This window comes from Corapipo altera, unplaced genomic scaffold, assembly GCF_003945725.1.
Source record: "Corapipo altera isolate COAL_440 unplaced genomic scaffold, ASM394572v1 52, whole genome shotgun sequence".
In the NCBI taxonomy this organism is placed as follows: Eukaryota; Metazoa; Chordata; class Aves; order Passeriformes; family Pipridae; genus Corapipo; species Corapipo altera.
Genome location: NW_020884930.1, coordinates 1578955 through 1602902, shown reverse-complemented (window position 1 = coordinate 1602902; position 23948 = coordinate 1578955). Strand labels below are relative to the sequence as shown.

Below are 23948 nucleotides of genomic sequence, written 5' to 3'. Positions count from 1 at the left end.
TCATGGGGCTAGCTGGGGTTAAACCAACAACAACAGAAGTTTAGTAAACTATCTGAAAGGGAGACGTATCATAGAATCATAGAATTGACCAGGTTGGAAAAGGCCTCTGAGATCATCAAGTCCAACCCTTGATCCAACACCGCCGTGGTTACTAGATCATGGCACTAAGTGCCACATCCAGTCTCATCTTAAAAACCTCCAGGGACGGTGAATCCACCACCTCCCTGGGCAACCCATTCCACTTAGAGTCTGATTACTCTCTCCGTAAAAAATTTTTTCCTAATATCCAACCTAAACCTCTTCTGGCACAGCTTAAGATCGTGCCCTCTTGTCCTACTGCTGGTTGCCTGGGAGAAGAGACCTATGCCCACCTCACTACAACCTCCTTTCAGGGAGTTGTAGAGAGTGATGAGGTCTTCCCAGAGCCTCCTCTTCTCCAGGCTAAACAACCCCAGCTCCCTCAGCCTCTCCTCATAGGACTTGTGCTCCAGTCCCTTCAGCAGCCTCGTTGCTCTTCTCTGGACCTGCTCCAACACCTCAACATTCTTCCTGAACTGAGGGGCCCAGAACTGGACACAGTACTTCAGGTGTGGCCTCACCAGTGCTGAGTACAGGGGAAGAATCACTTCCCTGGTCCTGCTGGCCACACTGTTCCTGATCCAGGCCAGGATGCCATTGGCCTTCTTGGCCACCTGGGTACACTCCTGGCTCATGTTCAGCTTCCTGTCAATCCAAACTCCCAGATCCCTTTCTGCCTGGCTGCTCTCCAGCCACTCTGTCCCCAGTCTGTAGAGCTGCGTGGGGTTGTTGTGGCCAAAGTGCAGGACCCGGTACTTGGCCTTGTTGAACTTCATCCCGTTGGAATCAGCCCAACTCTCCAGCCTGTCCAGGTCCCTCTGAGGAGCCCTCCTGCCTTCCAGCAGATCAACACTCCCCCCCAGCTTGGTGTCATCTGCAAATTTGTTAATGGAATTTCTGGATTACAGTATCCTGAGACATATACATTAGTTACTTAAAAGTTAGTGGGATGCAACCATTCAAGATTATAATGGCATTAGCCACAGATTTTACTTAATTTCAATTAAAAGGTGCGAACTTAACTCCCTCATATTTGAAAAATCCAGTCTAAGTAATGCATCATGGTTCATAAAAGGGAACTGCTGCCTTGATAAGGTGAAAGCTTAAATGTAGAAAACTAAAAACATAATTCCATACACCGATCATATTATTTCATCTGAAATCATTATATATTTTTAAGCTTTGACAACCTCTACTTCTTCCACATTTTTCGTCCATAATTTGCTTTCTAAAAACAAATACATTTATTAAAACACAGGTATTTATTCATGATATTCAAGCTTCTTTATAATTTTCCCCCCTTGTATCTGGTTATGTTTTAAATAAGCTTTGAGTTGTTAAACATAGAAGGAAACAATTATCATTTTTTGGTTAGGACATCCCTTAAAAAATTATGAATAAGTAATAATACTAGTAAGACTTCAAAAAGAACTAACAAGACAGGATATCTCACCAAGCATATTTGAACAAATCCTGATGGCAGAGCATGCCTGTAACCTGATGTATCTATTCGAACTCAAACAAGCCACCACTCCATATGAATTTCCTTGTCTGCAAAATGACTTTATGTTACTTGCTGCCTTTATAAAAGTGTTTTAGGTACAGTTCTTGAAATACAAGTCTAGATTCTACAGCAGCATAAACAAAACTAAACATAAACATACAGTGTCAGTCAGCAATACTACAGTCGTAAATTCCTTGTCTCCCACTCCTTTCTCTGTGCTGCCACTGGCATTCCTGTGATCTTGCAATAAAGACTAATTAGAAAACTAAACCTTCAAAAACTAATCCTAAATGTTGTACAGACTTTTTCCCGTTTGATCCTTGAACCAGATTGCTTGAAGTCAAGAGACTCAGTGCCAGAAAAATACAAGACTATTTACGTAAGGAGCAGTTCAGCACAGCACACAAAATTATCATTTCTGTATACACATATCTGAAGTTAGCGATCATTTGTGAAAGTCAGTTCGTTACTATATATATATATTTATATATATATGTATTTTCAATCTACAGGTGGCTCCATCTCTGCTGTTAGTTTTTGCCAGTTTTGATGACTCATCACATTATTATGTGATCCTTACATAAGGTTAGTCAGTTTTAAGGTTCCTGTCTTATCTAATTTCATAAAATATTCATTTTGGGGGACTCTCCAACAATGTACTTTTTCTCAGATAACCTAGCCACCTTTGGATCACCCAGCATTATGCATCTTTCTTGAGATGCAGCTTTCATTAAGACGTGGTATCTTATTCGAGTTTTGTCCAAATTTTGTTCAGGATAGCCTTAATATATTCTTGGCTATGCATTAATTCTTACTTCAGAGTTCCCAGATTTCTTAAAATCCCTGGAAAGTTCAAGTTAGTTACCAACAGAATACTTATATACATACATACATACACATATATTTATGGCAGATGTATTTATGCATAGTATCTTAACTATTTGGTGGTAACATTTTCACTTTTAACTGCTGTAACACTGTGATAATTAGCTGTTTATCTAGATGCACTTTGCTTATATTCAGACCACAAAGAAGTCACAGTTCTGCTCTGCCATCCCACAAAAAGAGCAGCTAAGACTGAAACCAATTCTCACATCACTGACCACTTCTTATCCATGACCAGCAAAGCAAATAATCTACTTGGCCTGTTCAAGATCTATGGAAAAAGTGTCCCCATCACAATCAGAAATTTCCAGGATTGTTTGTAGCCTTTTGTGTTTACCTTCCAGCAGATGGTTGAATTCTGCCTTAAACTATGAGAACCACCACAGCAAAAGCAACAAAACTAAACAGTCACAAGAGACAACACAGTAAATTCTAACTGGATAGAAGGAAAAACATTTTCACAGGAATGTGGTTCATACTCAGGAAAGTTCGCAATCTATAGCCTTTGAGATACTGGACAATACCATGAGCAACCCGATTCAACTTCAAAGGTATCCCTGCCTTCAGCAGAAAAATGGACTAGGAAATCACCAAGGGTCCCTTCCAACCTAAATTATTCCACTTGTCTGTGTAATCCAACTTGCTGCCCTAAAGATGTTATATAGCAATATTATTTTCAACAAACATTTACCTGACATGTAATGAAAGACCTTAATCTTCTGCAGGGCTAGAAAATTTTGTGATCTTCTCCAGTTCTTCTCCACCTTCATTTATAACATTAGATCCATTTCCAGCTTGGGGTTCACTACAATTGCCAATCTCTTTTGTAGGATTTCAGTAATATGTGTTCCCTCTTCAGAATATGTGTCATTAATTATTTGATCCCAAGCAAATTTCCTTGCAATTGTCCCTACTGCTGTACTGAATATCTCATGGTTTTTATTTTGAAGAGAAACTAAACCCTGTCATCCAACTCACTGTATAATCTCTATCTTATAATCATCTACATGTCTTATAGTCACATTTTTAACTGTAACATTCACATTATTAATTAAAATATTAACTATAGTAGTTCATTTTTATACCCATTTCCAAGATTGTTTTTTTTAGAATACATGTGTTTTCCTTTAAAAATCACTACTTGCCTGTTACTTGCATCTGTAATCTTCCATTATGGGTGTTACTTGTATCAGATCTTGGTGAGGCTGTGGCCATGTCAGAGGTTTAGGCTTTAGCCTAGAAAGAAGAAAAAAAAAAGCAAACAGGTAGCTTATTAAAAAGTACTTATCTTTGCATGTTAGCTACAGCTATTAAATAAAATGTTCAACCAATCAACAAGTTACCAAATGTTTTTTACGTATGGCAGAACACATTATTTCATAACAGCAGTTAAAAAAAGCAATCACTTTGGAAATTTGTCCCACGTTACATCTCTATGGATGCATATGTTACTTCAGGAACATATACATTTACATAGTTTAGAACAACTGTGTAAGGCAAGAATAGAAATTCAGCTATGATATATCAATATTCCTCTCTCTAGAAGATATTCTTATGGTCTGATTTCAGATGAGCAAAGCACCCACAACTTCAAATGAACAAAATGTCTGAAACATTTACATGCTTGAAAATCAAGCTGTCACCAGAACAATACACTCAAGCAGTAACGCAAGTGATTCAGACGACAAACATTTGCATTCTATCCCTAGATTTGCCATCAGCTTTCTACACCACTGTTATCCACCCACAAATCACTTCCCTCATCTATTGAGACAATAAGCCCTTTACAAGGACTACCCCACTCAGTGACTAAAACAGTGTGTCTCAAATCCCAGCTGGCGCATCTCTTGGTGCATTTGAAGCACATGCAAACAGCATCACTCCTGTCCTCCTGAATTACTACACCTGACACACATTTAGAAGTAAAATATTCTGTTTCTATCAGACAGCTATTTTTTCATGAGGAAAAATACACTTTTCATGATCTGGATGAACTTCCAGATATTTATTTTTGTGTACACTGACTGGTTTCAATAATAATAATATGGGAACAGTTGTCACTAAACCTTTTTCATCATGCACCTCTATAAGTAAAAATATTTTGAGTACATACTTCCAATATGTGTGTATTTATTTATAAATTACATGTATATATACTACTGCACTGATACATTCTGTATATATTAAAACAGATGAGATAAAGATGAAATAAACAGTATTTTTAAACAATTTTTAATGGTACACAAAACCTTTACGCTATTGCTAAAAAAAAGGAGGGTTTTTTGTAAGAGCTATATGATTGAATATGCTTCAGCATTTTTTAAAAAGTTGACTTAACACTTTATAATACAGTGATTTGAATGTCTAGTTTTAAATTCAGTTTATTAGCTGTCATAGCCAGAAAAACAATTTATAAATATATGAGCATCTAAGTTAAAGTGCATCACTGGCTACACTTTCTAAATCATGACACTCATTTTTCATTCCCATCCACTAATTATACAAAATTTTTTCTTGAAGTATGGCAAGTGGAAGGTGTTGCATTTCTATATTTTTAACAAATTTTCAGATTCTGAAACCCTTAATTGAGAGAACTTTTAAACTGTTCCCAAGTTTAAGTGTACAAATATGTCAGGTTTTATAGATGACATGCATCTTTTCTGACAACAAAAAAATCCCAATGTAAACATTTCCAAACATCTATTTTCAAAATGCTCTCTCCATAATATCAGCTTATTTCAAAAAGCAGTCATTTTCTTGCTCATTGTTAAATGTCACCTTCACTTTCAAGGGAAGGTGTCTTAAGGGTCTTTATTTTCTTTATTTTTTTTCAAATAACTGTTAGTCAGCATACTGCTGACAGTCACCTGTTATCACTGAACAGGTCAATTTGTAACACTTGTCTTTTTGTGAAATAAAACACATAATCAAACATAATAATTAATAATAAAAACATAATAATTAATACATTTTGCAGCTCTTCTAAGCACTTTGCCATGATAACCAGCAAATTTCTGCATGGTACAAAAGATTTTCCTGGTCATTCCCCATGTCATTACAGATTATTGTAAAGATTCTACTATTTAAAGGCCTTGTTTTCATACAATGAACCACAATTATGACATCCTGAAGCATTTTATACACTTATGGCTCCAACTTCCTTCTTGCTTACCTATTCATGATGCAGTAAATAAATTCCACATGTGGTGCTCACCTTGTAAACCTTCCCCCAGAACCTTTTTCAGTTCAGTAAAATCAGCCATTCCATCTGTGGTTACATTTGTACAGTTTTTCCATTTAAAAAAAAAAATGCTGCTATTGAAGAAGATACTGTTTAGAATCACTGTTAAGAACTATCTTGTTTGGTACATCTTTCCCTAGGGACTTAGTTCTTTGTGAATTTCATTATGGACACAGAATTTAGTAACTACCCTTAAACTGAGCCCCATTACAAACCAAACATCTATACTTTCATCTAGCTGTCAGTACAGCAAGCTTCTCACACTGTGCAATTTTTTCTAACTTGTTTCTTCAAAACTTTGGCAATGTTTTCCAGACATCTTCCAACAGTATCTGCTGACAAAGGAATGCATTTTAGTTTGTCACCACATTGTTTTCCACGTATTATTTCAGACACTTTTACTGCGGCAGGAAGACCAAGTGTATTCCCATCACTATGTGGCTTCTATGCCTTCTGCTACTGAAAAATCTCAAAAGAGTTTTCTATATATCTATCATTAAGTTTAGTGAAATCTTGTAAAGTCTTGGACTGAGTATTGACTAGATTGAGCAATGACTAGCATTGCTGAAAAAAATTGTAGATGTCTGTCTTCATGTTCTGGGTGCTTAGTTTTTAAATGCCTTGCTAATTGTGATGGTTTCATGCTATCATTAGCTGATATCTCAAGATACAATGTTCTCTTAGGGTGAGGTTCATCGTTTATAGTAGCGGATATAAATCCATATTTGAAATACCCTTCTTAATAAACAAAATTTTTTGGCTGACTTCTTGTCAGATCTAATTGCCAAATGACAAGAGCTCATACCAGGAGTAGAAGCATCAGCTCTGACATGTTCTTAGTATTCACATTATTAGTATTATCTACAATCTATGGTCTCTTTGTAGGATATTTTTATAAGCTGCTTGCCTATTTTGTTAGGGTTTGTTTGGTAAAATCTAAATAATATAATCCATAAATCCACCTAACTGGTCACAAGTAAACTGTATCCATTACAATACACTGGAAGTGAATGAAGAAATGAAGGTGCTACTGCTACCTCACCATACTGCGTAATACTAAATCTGCCTTCAGAACACCTCATGTACCAAATGTGACACAGGACTACGTGACATACAGACCAAGCGAGGGTGCCAGAGTAAATATGAGTACTAAAAAAAGCTTTATTCCTTTCTCATTTTTCAGATAAAATATGAATCATAGATTTTCTTCCCACATCTCACTGGCTGGTCTTGTACATCTGACTTTGGAGGCCACTGACATGGAAGACATCATAAGAGCAACATATGCAATCAATTCTGAGGCAAGTAAACTCAAATTCTTCACAAGAAACCAAGATCTAGTTCTAAACGTACATTAAAAAATCAATTTAGGTATACTTTTTTAACTGACAAATTATGATTATTTTTACTGGTGTTTTTTTTCCTGCAACTGTTCAACCTGCATAGATCTAATGGGGTTTGTTTATTTGTTTGGTTGGTTGGGTTTTGTGTTGTTTTGGGTTTTTTTAACTCTATTCCAAGCATGCACAAAGCAAAATAAATGCATAACTAAATAACTAACTAAATAAATAAAGTGTGTCAAAGTCCTCAGGTAGACAGTTTATTGCATAATCTCCTGAGACTTCAGGGTTCAGGTGCTGATTTATCTACCAGGCATACCACCTGCCCTAACCTGAGTTTCTTGCTCTGCTTGCTGCTAACTGCATTTGGCAAACACGTTTGCTAATTTTCTGATAACAGGGAAGTGAGAATTCACTACATTTAGCTTTGCATCTTTCCCCTTGAAGAAAAAAATGACCAATTAGCAATTATTACAATGGACAGCTGATGGAGATAAAACAAAGTTAGGTTTAAGGGTTGGCTGAAGGGCTGTTTATAACTACATGATTGCATCCCATGTCAACAGTTCCCTGATCTGTTCTTCCCCTGTAAGTGGAACATTCTTCTCTAATAGAAGTCTATTTTATGTTCTTGCCAATATGGTACATCCAAGTGCGTTTACACAGCAACGATTACAGTTTCACACTTCCTTTATGTTGTAAAAAATACCGACATGTCTGTCAAACACTACAAAGTAAAATACATGGAAGTTCAAAAAAAAGCATTTAAACTTTTTTAAATAAACATAACTTTTTATCAACAATACACGAAGAAAGTTTTATGTCTTGGTTTCTATTCAAAAGGGCTTTGCTGAACAGAGTAAATTAGTTGAACTGACTAATTCTGTTTTCATCATGTACCAAAGATTCCAAAGCTGCAGTCCACTCATCCTTGCTTAACTGATTAGGAATCAAGAACTGGTTAGGAATTAAGAGGAAAGTAAACAGTAAATTTTCGCTGAGTCAAAAGAAAACTCATCAATTGTTTTTTCTAGAAACTTCTTTGCCAAGGATATGTCAAAAAAAAATTATTTAGCCTTCAGTCATCAGTTATTTTCACTAGTAACTATCCAAACTCAGCTACTGACATTTTTAAATTGTTAACCTAAATTATTGCCTAATTTAAATTTAAACTATTGCCTAACCAGCTCAGATGCAGGCTAGTTCTCCTGAGAGACAGCCTGCTCACATGAAAATATTTGTCATTTTCCTTCAAGATTCCTTCTTACACACTGGGTCACACTCACTTGCAGTCAAACACATTTTTACTCCAGGTAAACAAAGCCTTCAGGAAGTTGGCCAAGTTAGATGGTACAAGATGAACTATCTTATCTAGAGTTTTGGACACTTGTTACTTCCTAAAGGCTGGTCACACACATGTCAAACACTGCTGCAAAAAGAAGAGAAGCATAATCCCAAATTTAGCCCCTCAAACTTTGATAGGAAAATTACTGATGCAGACATAGCAGGGGGCAGAGGTGAGGTGGGACATGGGGCAACAACTCTATTTATCACATGGACTGCAGTGGTGATAAAAACAGTATTAATGACATTGTATAAGGTACTAGTACCGACTATTCAAGAAAAGGACAGGACACAAAAAGCTCTACTGGGAGAACAGAGTCAATGAAAGAGCAGTCTAAAATTAATAAAGACTGGAAGTAAATGGTGTTGACATAAATTTTTCCACATATCTCAGGTTTCTGGGGGCAAGGCTGCTGCAGAGAGAGCAAGTATATACTGTATGAAACTAAGCAGGGACAGTAAAGAAGTCACATAGCAGAAGGACTGACAGACTTGCACAAGGATGGGACTACCACCTTACCTTTTTAGAAGTAAAACCTTTAAGCTGAGAAAGATTTTTATAAGTTCTACTAGAGATTTTTCAAATACTGAAAATCTAGAAGCTTTAAGGATTAGCAACCTCCTGTCTTTATGATCCAGAAGAAACTATTCCTGCATGGCCAAAAATAAACAGAACTTCAAGCAAAGAAGTTGTCTTCTCTTGATGAAGACAACTACATGGCAACAAGTGAAGTGAAGATATTCATTTGGAGTATTGAGAAGTTTTCATGGCCAGTTGTTATGTCTAAAGCAAAATACTTGTACTTTCTTGATCTAATTTGCAAGAAAGTCTACATGAGGGGAAAAAAAACTGAGTAACAAATTATTTTCTGTGGTACCCCCTGCTAAACTTAAATCAGAAAAATACTGATAGACTGAAATGCAGGTCTCCACCTTAACAAAATTCTGGGATCGTTTATTAAAATTAAAAACTAACAACTTGAAACTATTTAACAGAATAGTTAGCTACTTTTCAAGATTATAAGATTCTTCCAGATCCCTTCAGTACTTACTTTTTACTAATAGTTTCTCCAATTCCTTAGTTACTGATGAGTTTAATATATATATATATAACTATATATACATATATATATTAAAAAAAAACAAACCAATGGTATTCCATGAGATTCATAAATATTACATATGGAAGTAAAAAGATCTGGAAAACTTTAAAGGAGAGTAATATGTACTGTTCAAAACACTTGTAACTGTAAGACACATCTATGCTAATAATGAATACTGGAAACTTCTTTTTGAGTCAAAGGAGAGGTGCTCCAGTGCCTTAATCCTCTTGATAGCCCTTCAGTGCCTTAATCCTCTTGATAGCCCTTCATTAAACTCTATCCATCCTATCCATGTCTCTTTTGCACAGAGATCCAAGTGTGGCCTCACTAATGTTCAATAAAGGGGAAGGATCATCTCCTTCAACCTGATGGTAATTCTTTGTCTAATGCAGCCCAGGACACCATTTGTCATCACTGCCCCCATGGGTACACTTCTGCATCATGTTCAACTTCATGCCCATCGGGACCCTCAGATCATTTTCTGTCAGCAGAATGTCTTGCTTCTTCCTGTTAAAACTCAAAAGTACTACCAAGACCATCTTCAACTGACAGTGTCCCTTACTCCTTTACCTAGGAATAGTTTACAAACATTCCCCTCACAAAAAAAAAAAAAAAAAAAAAAAAAACCACAAACCAGAATTACTTGATGCTGAGAGGACTGGAAAAGGAACCCAAAATTGTTAATTAGTACTCCAACAAAACAAAGGACAAGAAAGCTATGAGAATGTCCTCATACTTTTCATTTTCATCAACACACTTTTGAGAGTGAATCTTCAGACCAGCCAAAACAGTCAGGGATACAGAAGCATTTAATTTCCCATCTTTTCACAAAGCCCATAGCACGTACTTGTGGGTATAGATATAGTAGTGTCTTCCTTAGGATCTGCTTCAACATTAGTAGAATTTCAGCTTAAGCACTCTCCTTCTGCAAGGTTTATAAGGTCCTGACAATAAGGTAAGACATTAGCTCTTCCTGACAGTTAACTAACAGATTCTCCAGAGATATTGCAACATCCCTGATACATTGCAAATATTTTGTTACTAAGTTCCAAGTTAGCAACCCTACAGCAAACCTGCAGAGAAATTAAATGGAAAGCAAACTGTTACTCTTCTTAAATCACAGAACATCCTGAGGTGGAAGAGACCCATGAGGATCATGTCATCCAACTGCTGACTCCACACAGGACTACTTAAAAGTTAAGCAATGTGTCTGAACACTGAATTGGAAACATCGGTCAGTTCCGAGGGTTATGATATCATTGGTATTAGTGAGACTTGGTGGAACGAATCCCACAGCTGGAGTGCTGGGATGACAGGCTACAGGTTGTTCAGGAGGAATAGGTAGGGCAAGCAAGGTGTAAGATATAATCATTGATGAATTATTCTCTAGACAATTAGGGGAAACCCCTGGATTTGTAGCCCTTGTCCTTATTTCAACTAATATCGACTGGAAGCACTACACCACTGTGATGAGCAAGTCTTGAAATTCTTGCAGTCTGTAGGTGATAACTTTTTGCCACAAGTACTCAGTGATCCAACTAGCAAAGATGTCCTCCTGGACTGGCTATTTGTGAATACAGAAGGACTCATGAGGAATGTGATGGTTGGTGGCTGTCTTGGCCGCAGTGATCAAGAAACAGTCTTGTTTAATTTTATATCCTTCTACAATAAGGCCTCCCACCTCACCAATGAAGGGAAGGTGGCTGATGTAGTTCTTTGGATTTTAGCATGGCTTTTCACACTGTCTCTAACAGCATCCTTCCAGACAAGGTGTCCAGCTGTGGAATGAGGTTCATGGTATGCTGGGTGAAGTACTGTCCGAAGGGCAGAGCTCAAAGTCAAAGGGTTGTACTAAATGGGACTACATCTGGCTGGTGACCTGTCTCAGTGGTGTTTCTCAGGGCTCAGTTCCAGGGCAGTCCTGTTCAACATTTTTATCAATGATCTGGATGCTGGAGTTGAATGCACCATTAGCAAGTTTGCTGACTGGAAACTGGGGAGGGAGGTGCTAATTTCTTCTCAGGGTATTCAGTGATAGGACATATAGGAATGGGTCAGCATTGCAGCAGGGGAGCTTCAGGCTTGACATTAGGAAACATTTCTTTATTGAGAAGATGGTCAAACACTGTAACAGGTTTCCTAGAGAGGTGGTCGATGCCCCAAGCCTGTCAGTGGATAAGAGACATTTTGACAAGGTCCTTAAAAACATGCTTTAACTTGTGGTCAGCCCTGAACTGCTCTGGCAGTTGGACAAAATGATTATTTTAAGTCCCTTCCAATTGAAATGTTTTACACTATTCTATTCTGACAGCTTGGGGCCATGACCACTTCCCTGGGGAACTTGTTCCAGTGCTTGACCACCCTTTTGAGGTCCTTTCCAACATAAACCATTCTATGATTCAGTGAAGAACTTTTTCTTATTAACCAACCTCACCTTCTATCACTGGACACTAGAAGAAGATCAAAACCTCTGTACCTGCTCCCCCTCATGAGGAAGTTGTAGACAGCAATGAAGTCACCTTGGTCTCCTCTAAGTTGAACAAACCAAATACGCTCAGCTGCTCCTCGTAAGTCATGCCCTCTGCTCCTCCTTTGGACAAATTCTAATATTCTTCACACTAGGTCTGATATAAACATTTCTATATTTATCCTTCTTAAGCCAATCTATATGCATTTTCCAACCCTCCACCTCAGGAAATAAATCTTTGTCTACTCGCATTGATATGGAAACCAAGCTACATACAAAACTATTTCATTTTCTGTATTTTTCATACGCATTCTCTGACCATTGCTACAAATGCTCCAGTATTGATCCATGCATTATCTACAACGTATTGCTATCCTTATAGTAGAGTCTAAGAAAAAATATAGTACCATTACTGAGGTTTACAAAAAACTGTATTTCAAGGTGTTATGCAAGAGCTCCAAACAAATGACAGACTATGATTGCATTGCACACATCTGCCTGTTCTGTTCTGACTTATACTTGGACTAGCAAGTACCTTTTTAGGCTTTTTTTTTCCCAAGCAAATGTCACATGCGTGACTCATATTGTCCACCTGCCTCTTCCCCCTCTTCCTTTCATCTCCATCCCTCTAAGTGAATTTGTTCACCACCAGATTCAGTTAAAATAAACTGAGAAGTAATATCCTCTGATACACTAAGTTCCCATGAGTTTCACAAAGCTCAGAAGTGCAGCAGAGGAAAGGGACACAATTTCATGTGCTTGCTGAGCAAAGGGCTGCATTGTGAGCTCAAGCTATCTAAGCTGCTCACTCAAAGGCTACACAACCACCACAGACCGCTCTGAATCAGTCTGAGCTGGAGTGGTGCACAGTCACTTTTTTACTACAAGTAAGAAAGGTCTAGAACAGTAGATGAAGAAGAGAATTGTAATGGTTAAGAAAAATCTGAATGGAACCTAGTTCCACTGCTCACAGAATAACTTAGAGTAAAATATTTAGGGTACACTTTGCTTGTGAATTTTAATCACAATGATGATCCTAGGTTCTACCACAATATCAAATAATGAAAAATATCCTAATGCCTCCTCTGTGTATTACAGATAAGATCACACACACAGTGAAACAAATGGCATAAACAATTCTGAAGCAGAACAACGGTAGTTAAAGGCCAACAGTCCAATACACATGTCAAGAAATCAGGGAAGAATCTTTTCTCCTTAATTCTAATATCTAGCTGAATAGTCCTCATATCTTCAGAAATATATAATATGCTAATTACATGAGTCTTCAGCCTCTCTGAGTTGTCTTCTCTTATGGGCAATCCTAATGCTTGGTATAAATTATTGTTCATCAGACTTGCAGCAAGAGAAAGGTAAAGTAAATGTATTAAGATAGATTGTTAAAATATGGGCAGATTTTAGTGTACCTACACAGCAAACAGAAAATTTTACCCTAGTTACATACAGTAGCTCCACATTAAATTCAACTCTATAGGTAACACATTACAACAAAATTGAAAATGGAGGAGTGTGAGCTTCAGAACAGGCAGGCAGCCTGAGCACATACCAAGAGTGCCCAGAGAGCTTATAAAATCCACTCACAGGAATTCGTGCCTGTCACCACCACCTTATTAGTTACAACAGCCTCGACTAGTGTGAGCACATCTCTACTGTAGCCACAGCAAAATTAGCAAACATAAAACAACATCAAAGATGTTAACCAAGAGCGCTGCTGTTAGTGTTACAGCACTCCTCCCCCTTGTTTTTATGGGGATATGAAGAAACCATGACTAAGGAATACCAATAATGGGAAATACATTAATACTGCCCTACAAAATAGTCTCCCAGCCTCCCCATTGTTTTGGTAAGTCAGTAAGAGACAATAATTCAAAGAGGGAAAGAGAAACCTACTCAGTGTTATGAGATAAAGTGGAAGAAGGGTCTTTGCACACTTTTTGTCAGTAAGACATTTGATGTGATCCACCTCTCACCAGTAACTTTATCTCAAAAAATAGCTCAGAGAGGTATAAGTAGAATTCACTGCATGTTCTCACTCTCTTTTCTCTGAATATTTGATTTTTTAAAAGTGCTATGCAAGGCTCTTTCCAGCTGTCAATCTCAGCAGTGTTAAAACACTAAAACATGTCTGTCCTACTTCCAATCACAGACTGCACTAATCTTACCAATTACTACCTGAGAGCACTCACCCAAGCACTGTCACTTATTTTTTCAAAAATAGCCCTTCAGTCTCTACAGTTCTAGAAAATTCAACTTGATCCTTACTAAGGCTCCCGGCGGTTAAATAATACTCACTTCTTAAAACAGTTGCCTGCTTCTGCTTATTATTTTCTAATGCAATTCTAATTTGAGTTTATCTGATTCCAAAATTAACTATATAAAAATGACAAGTTGAGAACATGAAAATTAATAAAACACAAGTCTTACCAGAAGAATCCAAAGCTTGATTTCTCAAGGGCCAATACTGGACCAAAGTAATACATTGCATATTAAGTTTAACACAACATTACAAAGGAAACAGTGGGTTATAAGAAAACATAATCTCACAAGGGTCAGTATCCTTTCTAGTGAAAAGCTAAAGCCTAAGTTATATAATTGGAAATTATTAACAGTTTATTCTTGAAAGCAACACTGACTAGAAACCAGGTGAATACAAAAAGTGCACAGAAAAGACCATCCAACTCCCCACTGAAGGATATCAGTTTTCAAAATTATTCCCTTATTCATGTTGATTTTCAAGGGACTTTTGAGGGTAGATATTAGAGACAGAGGAAACACAAGCAACAGAAAAGCACCTTCAGCGTCCTTTACCCAAAAAACATACACTTGCATGATATGGTCAACATACAGGTCTTTCAGTCTGAAGAGTACTAAAAACCCTTAGTCATTATCTAAGTCTTCTTCCATATGAATCTGTCATCCTTGCTGTCCTTTTTTGTACCTTCTCCAGTTATACTGAAGAGCTTTTGAGACAGGGCAGTGTAGCATTAAACCTGCATTATATGGGAAAACTGTGGTTTAAACAGGTTTTAAAATGGTTTTTGGTGGTCCTCTTTGCAAACACATGCTTCTTCCTCCCAGCACCCCCTTTGTTATCCATGCAGGAATGTCCCGGGAAGGTGTCCTGAGCCCTTCCTGTGATTGGGTGTTCCTGTAAACCCCTTGAGACTTCTAATTGGTTACTCTGTGAATCCTCCTAAACCCTATAAATGTAACATCCCCAACAATAAACACTCTCTTGCCTCCTCTCCACGCCCAGTGTCCTGTGTCCTGTCTCCCTGCCGGCCATGGGGCCACGTGCGGGGGGGGGGAGGGGGGAGCACCTTTCCCCTCCAGGCTCGGGGCCTGAAAAGACCCCTGAGAAACCCCTGGAGTTCCCTTTCCCCATCCCTCAAAGCGTCGCAATGGTTCTTCAGATGGAAACGGAACTAGAACTGGGCTGCCCCACGCCGTGGATGGGGAAAGGGATCCAGAGGGCAGAATATGGCAAAGATTAAAAAATGCACAAAGCATTCATTCAAGCTAGGAATGCACTGTGGATATAGACAGCGGTACGATGATATTGCCTGTTTTATTCTTTATTCTATTTCTACATCTTCTACATCAGCCTTTGAAACTACCACTTTTTAAGCTGTGAGGTGTCAATCAACATCTGGAAAAATGTTTTTATTTCCCCTCTGTTAACAGAGAGAGACTGAAACACAAAATTTTCAAATATGTAGGAAAATAAGCCCAAAGTATATGTCTCGGCTAATACAGATTTATTTAATCTAATTTTAATTTCTTATGGCCTTTAAAGTTTTGAAACTGAAGCAACCAGCATAACAGATTTATACAATGCAGACAAGAACAGCAACCAACTCTGAAAGCAAGATGTCTCTCACAGTTATATTACAAAATATATATCTATGTATATGTGTGTGTATATATAAATATATATATAAAACCATTAAAAAAAAAACTAACAAAGAAAGGCTTTACTGGGCAGTCTAGACTAACTTACACATAAAAAGTATTTAAAAATGCACTTAAGTTTATTCTCTGAAGTACAATCTGTATGATCTTTTTTATTAAAATCCCTATTACTTAGCAATGGATTTTCTCATTGTCTGTATAACAATCTATTCCTTCTTCTGAATCATACATCAGCCAATCTCAATTGAATTGTGTAATAATTACTTCTTGATAGACTACTTTCCTCACTTTTTCAAAGTGTGCTCTAAAGTTTCCTTGCTTAGTTTTATGACACAGGGTTAAAAGCACAGGTGGAACTTCATACATATTCATTTCAAGGTTCTGTGGGCCTCTGCTAGAGGCCTCTCTTCCTTCATTTTTTTTTTCATTTTGCACAGGAGCAGTACTATTCTTATAGTTTTCTCCTCAATTAGTTATTTTTTCCTAATCACAAATGGAATACAAACAACAAAGAAACCAAACAGTACAAAGAGCTAAAGCTGGGAGATACCCAGAACCATTTGCCATAGAATAGGAACATTTTCAAATATGCTTGTGTAAGTAACATAAAAATAATATGCAAGCTAGTATATGTTATATTCTGAACACATTCCAATATTCAGTTTTTTATTCCACTCCTGATGGGACATTTTCAGAAAACAATTCATAACTATTTACACCTCATTTTGAACAATGGTTGTAGCTACTCCTTCCAACACACGTTGTCTCCTAAGTTAACACAAAAAATGTAACTACCACCAGATGTTAAACTACTCACTGGCATTTCCATCAGAAGGTTCAGCTTCCATTACTCAAAAAATAATTTCACTATCTACAGATTTTGCCAGTTCATTAGCAGCAGACATTTGTCATATTACAAACTAAGATTCCAGTTAGTTTTCTTCTGCATTGCAATTCCTTTAACAGTGCAGTTTAACTCACCATCCCATGACAACACATTTTGTCAACAACCTCTCACAAGACATTTGACCAGGGATTTATTTTATTTCATTTTGAAATAACACACTGATATCAGTCTTCCATCAGATTTTTAACTGAATTTTTCCTGTCCTTATAACTGACATCCACAAGTCAAAACACATTTCTTTTTTTCCCTTCTTTTTTTTTTAAAGCCCAAAATCTTTCCAGCTACTACAGTAAGACAGTAGTCATTTTTAAAAAAGATAACTCCGTAAGAAGATAGCTGGAAGTGGAAATAAATTATGCCAAGAACGGAGGAATAAAGGGAACTGAAATTTAAGAAAAAGCAGCTTCCACGCTTCTAACCCGAGGGGAAAAGGGAAGTTTGGCAATCATATTACTCTTCATCTTCTATTGAGCTTTCCTCATATATATTTTATTTTGCTTTTTGATTGTTACAAACAGATACTCTTATGTCAGTGTAGATGCTAAGAAATACAAGAAAGCTAATTTTGGTATACTAGTTAGTAAAAACAAGGTCATCTTTTAAGACTAATATATCATAATCTGTTCAGCAGTTTTAGTTCATCCCTACAAACAACAAAAAAACTTACTGAATTTCTCAAGAACTAGCAGAGCACTGTGTTTCAAAACTGAACATGTGTTATTTTCTTCAGTTCTAATGTCCAAGAATATTGTGCAATTTTACAGATTATCAACTTTATCTTCCCTTTTTTACTTTACCCTTTTGTAAAACTACAGTTCCTTTGGTTTGATCTATACTGGGAAATCGTTGGCTACCTTGAAATGCACATACAATCCAAATTCTCTCATATTTTTCACCCACCCATATGAGGAGCAGATAAAACTTTTTTAGTTGTTTCTTTTTTTAAAGGCCTCTCCTGCTAATCTCCTGCTCCATTTAGAAGCTTATAGCAAAAAAACAGGGTTAGAAGCCCCAGTAACTAGAAATGTGCACAGAATATCCTCTGTATACTTCTGTCTATGCTGACAGTAGCACAGACAAGAGCTCTCCTCTGCCCACTTCAGGCTGCAAGGCAAAGATCCTTAAATTCATAAACCAGAATTATTTTGCTGTTTATCTTCAAAATGTGACTTCCACTTCTCATTGGTTTTTATATCACTTTCTTCCATCTCCACAATGATTTTCTGCAAAAAAAAGTCTAAAATCCTAATGGAATAAAAGCACATGGGAATAATTTTCTGCCATTTGAACTACTTGAGAAGGTCAGTAACTAACATGCATTTATATTCCCAAAGCCATTTACACATAAGACAAATCAAGAGACTGTTCTACTGTGTTTTCATAAACAGATGATTATATTTGAAAAAAATTATTCCAAAGTGATTTGGGCCAATGAAAAATTCCATGTATTAGACATCAGAGGCTGAATTTCATCGCAAAAAAAAAAGACTATTGGCTGTACTAGTACATCACTCCAAGTTAACATCCTCACTGATATTAAGAAGTCTTCAGGTTTTGAACTGGTTACATTTAAGTATGCTCAGGTCCTAGCCACTTAAAGCAGAACATAAGCATCTCTAACATATTCCAACAAAAAGAAAAGGGTGATAAATAAAAGCCGAAGAATTTAATCTGCTTTGTTAAATACATGCTTCACTCCAATTTTTATTGAAGACTTTATTTTAGTCAAAAGCCCTTACACAGTAACACAACCAGCACAGCTAATTTCAGTTGATTTTTCAAAATCAGCAGAATTCAAAAGTTAAATCCAAAGCCATATTCTCATTTAACAGAATTTTAATGCTTTTTTTTTGGCAATACTGAATTATCAAACTGTACATTATATCATATTAAGAATTTACACAAACCTAAACATTGACTAAGGGAAGAGGGAATTAAAAAAATTGTTTATTTGCCATACATATGCTGCTAGAGCAACACAGTCATGTAAACCTGCAATGATTAATTGCTTCATGCTATATGTGTAATAGTTATTAAGTCCTACATATAACAGAAACCTAAAGGTTTCCCTGACATACTTTCCCTGCAATGCTAAGAAATTTAAAGTAAAAAATCTAGCACACTGTAAATAATTCTGACATATTATAGCCACTCTGACAGGTGATCACTTCTCTGGAATCTCCAGTGTTCCTCTGTAAAGCAACACCACATTTGCAAAACAGAGCTAAACTTAAGTCTGCTTCTGGTTAAACTAGCAGGTTCTCAAACATGGCAAACACATATCCCAAGCAGAAGGAATTAGAACTTTTCACTTACAGAAAGCAATTAAAAACAAAAACTCCTTCTTACTCCCTCTTAAAAAGTATTGGAGTAAATTTTAGCAAGAACCATGCAATGTCACTGTTCTACAAGGGAAAGAAAATAAGCAGGTGCACCACTCCAGGACCTGTTCTTTTCTACAAGCCTTCGGAATGCCTCTTCTAGACACTCCCAACTCCTGCTGATGGGGAAGAAGAGGTTTCTCTCTTGAGCCATATTAAGTTCCTTCAAGAAAACAGAGGTTATACTTCCAATTGTCCTTACCTATGGGCACTTTGTCACCATAGGAAAACGTCAGCAGATTATGATAAATCTGAACGAACACCTACACAGAGAAATGGGCTACTGATGCAATGACAACAAACTCTTAAAGAACGACCCAGATGTAATCAGCTCCTACCCTCTGCATTTGGACATAGACCAAAGCAATATGAAGGAATGTCACTAAGCATCGCTTAGCTCCGAATTCAAAGGAAGAGTTCAGCAGTTCTGGTTTACAGGTTTCATAAGGACAGCAAAAATGACAAGATCTTGGTTAATATGACACTACCTGCCCCAGTTGACACACTTTCATACAGGACTGGAACAGGCACACTGGAACAGCTCTTCTGATTTTGAGTTGCTATGCAATTGCAGGTGAATGTTATCCTGTGCAGGAGCAATTAAGTGCAGTACCAACCTAACTTAAAAGATATGACATTTTTATCAGTAGCTTCACTCCTTCTCTGCAGTCTTTATGAAAAAAGAGTAACTTACAAGAATCACTTAAGCACAGCTTGCAGCTAGGACTTATTTTTGTTTATTATTCCATCCATTACCTCACCACGCCTTCACACTTCATTATCTATAAATTCTAAAATGAACTTGAGGGGTTTTTTTAGGGGGGATTTAGGTTTTGGGGTTTTTATAAGCTAACAATGACTGTTTCCTCTAAGTGCATAAAGAGTAGTTATTTCCAATTAATAAACATGGCTTAGGCCATAATTTTTTGATTATGGCACCTTAGTTTTCAAATCTACTGTTTTAATGGCATAGGAATACTGAACATGAGTAAACTGAATGCAATACCAACTTCCTGTCATAGATCCTTACCTCTGAGTCTTCTTTGTGTCCAAGACCCAGGAGAAATGTCTTTTCACACACATTGTTTTATGAGAAACAGCAGAGAAGTGGGTAAAAATTCTAACTTATCAAAATTTCCAACTTCATATGGAAAGATAAGAAGGAAAAAAGAAAAGCAATAAAACTAGTAAACATATCACCTTCTTCCAAGGGTTCCACAGACTCAGGAAAAAGGGTTGGCTCTGAACTCAATCAGTATTCCTGTGATTTAAGAAGTACTTGAAGACAGGTGATTATTTAAACTTTAGTGCCAACACTTAAACAAAAACATACTGGCTGACTTAAAATGTTTTTTTCATTGATGTTTAGTAACAAATGTAAACTATTCTTCAAAAAAAATAATCCAAATTCTTTTGGTAATGAAATGTCCCATGTCGAGATATTAAATCAGTCCCAGGTATGTAAAACTACTCCTAAGTTTTTAAGTATAATAGTGAGTTTAAGGGAATTATTCTACAGTATCATTGGAGAAAGTCTACTGACAGTATTAAGTTGGTGAACCTAGAAGCACTTTAAAATACAGCTCAAAATACATATTGAAGAGGTAAAAAAGGGGTTCTAAACCCACAGTTTTGCAAGCAACATCAACTGAAAGTATTTCTAGTTGCCCCATTTGAAAGCATCTTTATCAACAGTCCAGGTAAATCGTGCTTCTGCAGCCCTAAGATTTTTCTCAGAATGATGAAAACCCCTTCAGATGTTTTCTCTATGCCAAATTTCTTTAATCTTTATTAGTATTAAAATCAACAAGAAACAATAATTCAGTTTATACCCTGACCAACACAGACTCACATAAGGCAGCATACAAAATTTTTAAAAAAATAAACAACCAGTCCAAGTTAGTAAAGTATTATCACAGACAATAATAATCAGTTTGTTTCTATATCACAAAGGGATTAAAACAGAATACCAGCTTTAAGGGGAGACTCATTACTATGAAGGCCATACCGTCTTTCACATGTATGATCCTATATAACCCAGCTACCTGTAGTGGGTGACTGCATCACCTAGTAAGTCAGTATTATTAGACTTGCATAACCTGAGTTTTTTTTCAATGCACAATATCCTGATGACTTATTACATGACACAGGTGCCCTGTGAAAATACGACTGAAATATAAATACCTCTTTTTACTGTTTCACCCAAACATCAAAGAGCTCCCATTAAAATGATGAGGTGGTGTTAAGTCCTTTTCTTTCTTTGATACATAGTTTAAACATTTACAGATCTAGAAGCAGAGCTCCTAGTTAAACTGGGATGAGAATTGGTATCGTTCCAAATATAAGACAACCACAAATAAAATCAAGTAAATAAACAGTTGGATTGAGTTGTAACATTTTCCAACAACGTAAACAAAGATAAATGACACAAACAGGTCTTTTGAGATCTTGAATTCACAGTCTGCTCAGCCAAACACACATCATGAGGGCCCCGAGAGACAAGCAGACACCTATAACCTGAGCGGTGCCCGAAACCACTTCGCGCCCCACCGTGCCCTCTGCCTCTGAGCCGAGGCACACTTTGGCACCGTGAGGAGCGACAGCAGTGCACTGGAGAGGGGAAACGGCTCTTCACCTCCTCCCTGCCCGCTTCACCAAAGGAAGGTGAACTGAAACAATATCCTTCTCCTGTTTTCACCCGGCAGATAAGCAAGCGGGGGCCGGCCGTGGAACTGCCTCACTGACTCCCGGCCACTAAAGCCTCTCGAAATCCACTCAGCGTTGACACAGGTCAGGACTCAGCCCTCAGTCACCCTCGCAAAGGCCGTAGACAGGAATAAACAAGGTTATTCGCCTGACACCGGACACCGGCGACACTCTCCCTCTCTCTCCCCCCGCCCCACACCTCCACAGACTCAACATAGCCCCGACCCTCCCTCCCATCGTCAGGTGCGGGCCCAGAGGCCCTGAGCCCTGTCCAGACTCGAGCCAGGGTGGGAGACGGCAGGGAAACACAACAATCCTCCGGGCACCATGTGGGGCATCGGGAGGGGAGAAGCAACAGCCGCCGCCCCCCGCCAGCAGAGCCCGAGGGGTGCGACGAGTTGAACTGCCGGAAAAGAGAGACCGAGACCTCAGTAGAGCTCCCTTCGCCATTTTAGCCCCCACGCCCATTCCCCTCCTCCCCGCCCCTCGGTGACAGGGGCAGCTCGCCCGTCCAGCGCCCACCCCCCTGCCCCTGTCGCCCCCGCTCCCCCACGTCCGAACGGCGGCGAAGAGCGACGAGAGCGGCAGCCGCGTTTCTGCCGGGCCAGACCGCAAGCCGAACCGGCTGCGGCACAGCCGGTTTTGTTCTCTTACCGTGGCTCACAGCCTCACAGCTGCTGCCGCCTCCTTCTCCTTCCTCCCACCTCTTTCTTCTTCTTCGTCGCCTCCTCGCCGCCGCCGCGGCTCCTCACCCCTCCGCGCCGCGCTCCGCCGCCGCCACCGCGCAGAATGATGCCATCTCACAGCGGCATCGGCGGCTCCTGCATAACAGCCCTCCTCCCGCCGCCGCCCCTCCTGGTGCTGCTCCTGCTTCTGCTGCTGCTGCTGCTCCCGCCGCTCCTGCTGCTGCTCCCGCCGCTCCCGCCGGGCGCCCCCGACGGCCGAGCCAGCCTCGTGCGCGCGCCCTGGGCACGGGTATCAGGAACTTGTGGAGCTGGAGCTGGAGCCGCCGCCGCCCGGGCGGGAGGGCCCAGTCGGCACCGAGCAGTGCGCAGCGGCGGTGGGAGGGAGGAGGCGAGCCTGAACCGAGGCTCTTCAAAGGGGACAGGGCTTATTCCTAGCGCCTGCCCCGGGCTGAACCAAGTCGGGCGCCGCGGCGGGGAGAAGAACCGAGAGCACGGAATCGACCTCGGGGGAGGCGGGGTCGGGCTGCAGCGCCGGGGCGCCGTGCGCGGGGCAGAGCTGCTGGGGCAGGATAAGGAGGGTTCCCGGTAGTCGCTGCCCCCCGAGAAGGCTCCTCTGCGGCGGCGGCCACGAGAACCAGCACACCCCGGTGCTGTGCGAGCGATAAAGGCGGGGGGTGTCTCCTCCACCCGCCTCCCGCCCTCCCTCCCTGGCCGCGCAGGCAGGGCGGGCTCCTGTGGGAGGCTCAGCCGTCGCCGTGACAGGAGCCGCTGTCCGGCTGGCATCGGTTTCCCTCCGGCTGGAGGGATCCCTCCGTCCTCCGCTGCCGGACCTCTTGTCCCTCCCTAAGTAACTTACCCTTTCCCGTTCTCGGGCGGGCGGATGTAAGCGGGGGAGCGGCAGCTCTCGCAGCCCTCGACGGTGGCGGAGAGGCCACCCGGGTGCCCCGCTGCAGGGCGAGACACCGCCCGCCCCACGGCACCTCCGGCAGCCGAGCACGGGGACGGCTTTCCCCTTACAGGAAGCTGAGGCATTCGCTGCGGATTTGCAAACCTAGAACTACTTGTATGCACAAACATGTGAGGCTGAAGCTGTGCCTTACACTGAAGATTAATGAACTTTGGCTTCGTACCATACCACATAATACTGTGTAGGCAGTGATAGCATGAACTTTCGGGCATAAACAAGGCCTTTGAGTGGTTGTCACAGAAAGTCCAGCACCACTGTTAATTGAAAGGAACAAAAGCTAATAGTATGAGACTCTGGAGCAACTTCCAGCCAAGTCTGGTATTTTATTATTCGTCGAAAACAACATGGGGGCCAGCAATCTGATTTGGGCATGTAAATTCTTTCAAGAAACAAAAGGAATGCTCTTATA

The 23948-nt window shown here is 39.4% G+C and overlaps 1 protein-coding gene across 3 annotated transcripts in view; it reads right to left on the bottom strand.

Annotated features, from left to right (window-relative positions):
- The window catches only part of WWP1 (WW domain containing E3 ubiquitin protein ligase 1), a 59068-nt gene extending 35568 nt beyond the window's left edge, over positions 1 to 23500 (bottom strand). Inside the window, exons 1-2 of one of the 3 annotated variants that reach the window (XM_027659113.1) lie at positions 23429 to 23500; positions 3613 to 3703 (exon numbers count right to left, since the gene is read on the bottom strand). In XM_027659113.1, coding sequence (XP_027514914.1) covers positions 3613 to 3682 — 70 coding nt within the window. In that variant the 5' untranslated portion in view covers positions 3683 to 3703; positions 23429 to 23500. Of the gene's footprint in view, positions 1 to 3612; positions 3704 to 22540; positions 22659 to 23428 lie in introns of those variants that run through there. The other 2 variants (XM_027659114.1, XM_027659112.1) reach the window with 2 other exon arrangements.
- Positions 23501 to 23948: the final 448 nt, after the last annotated feature.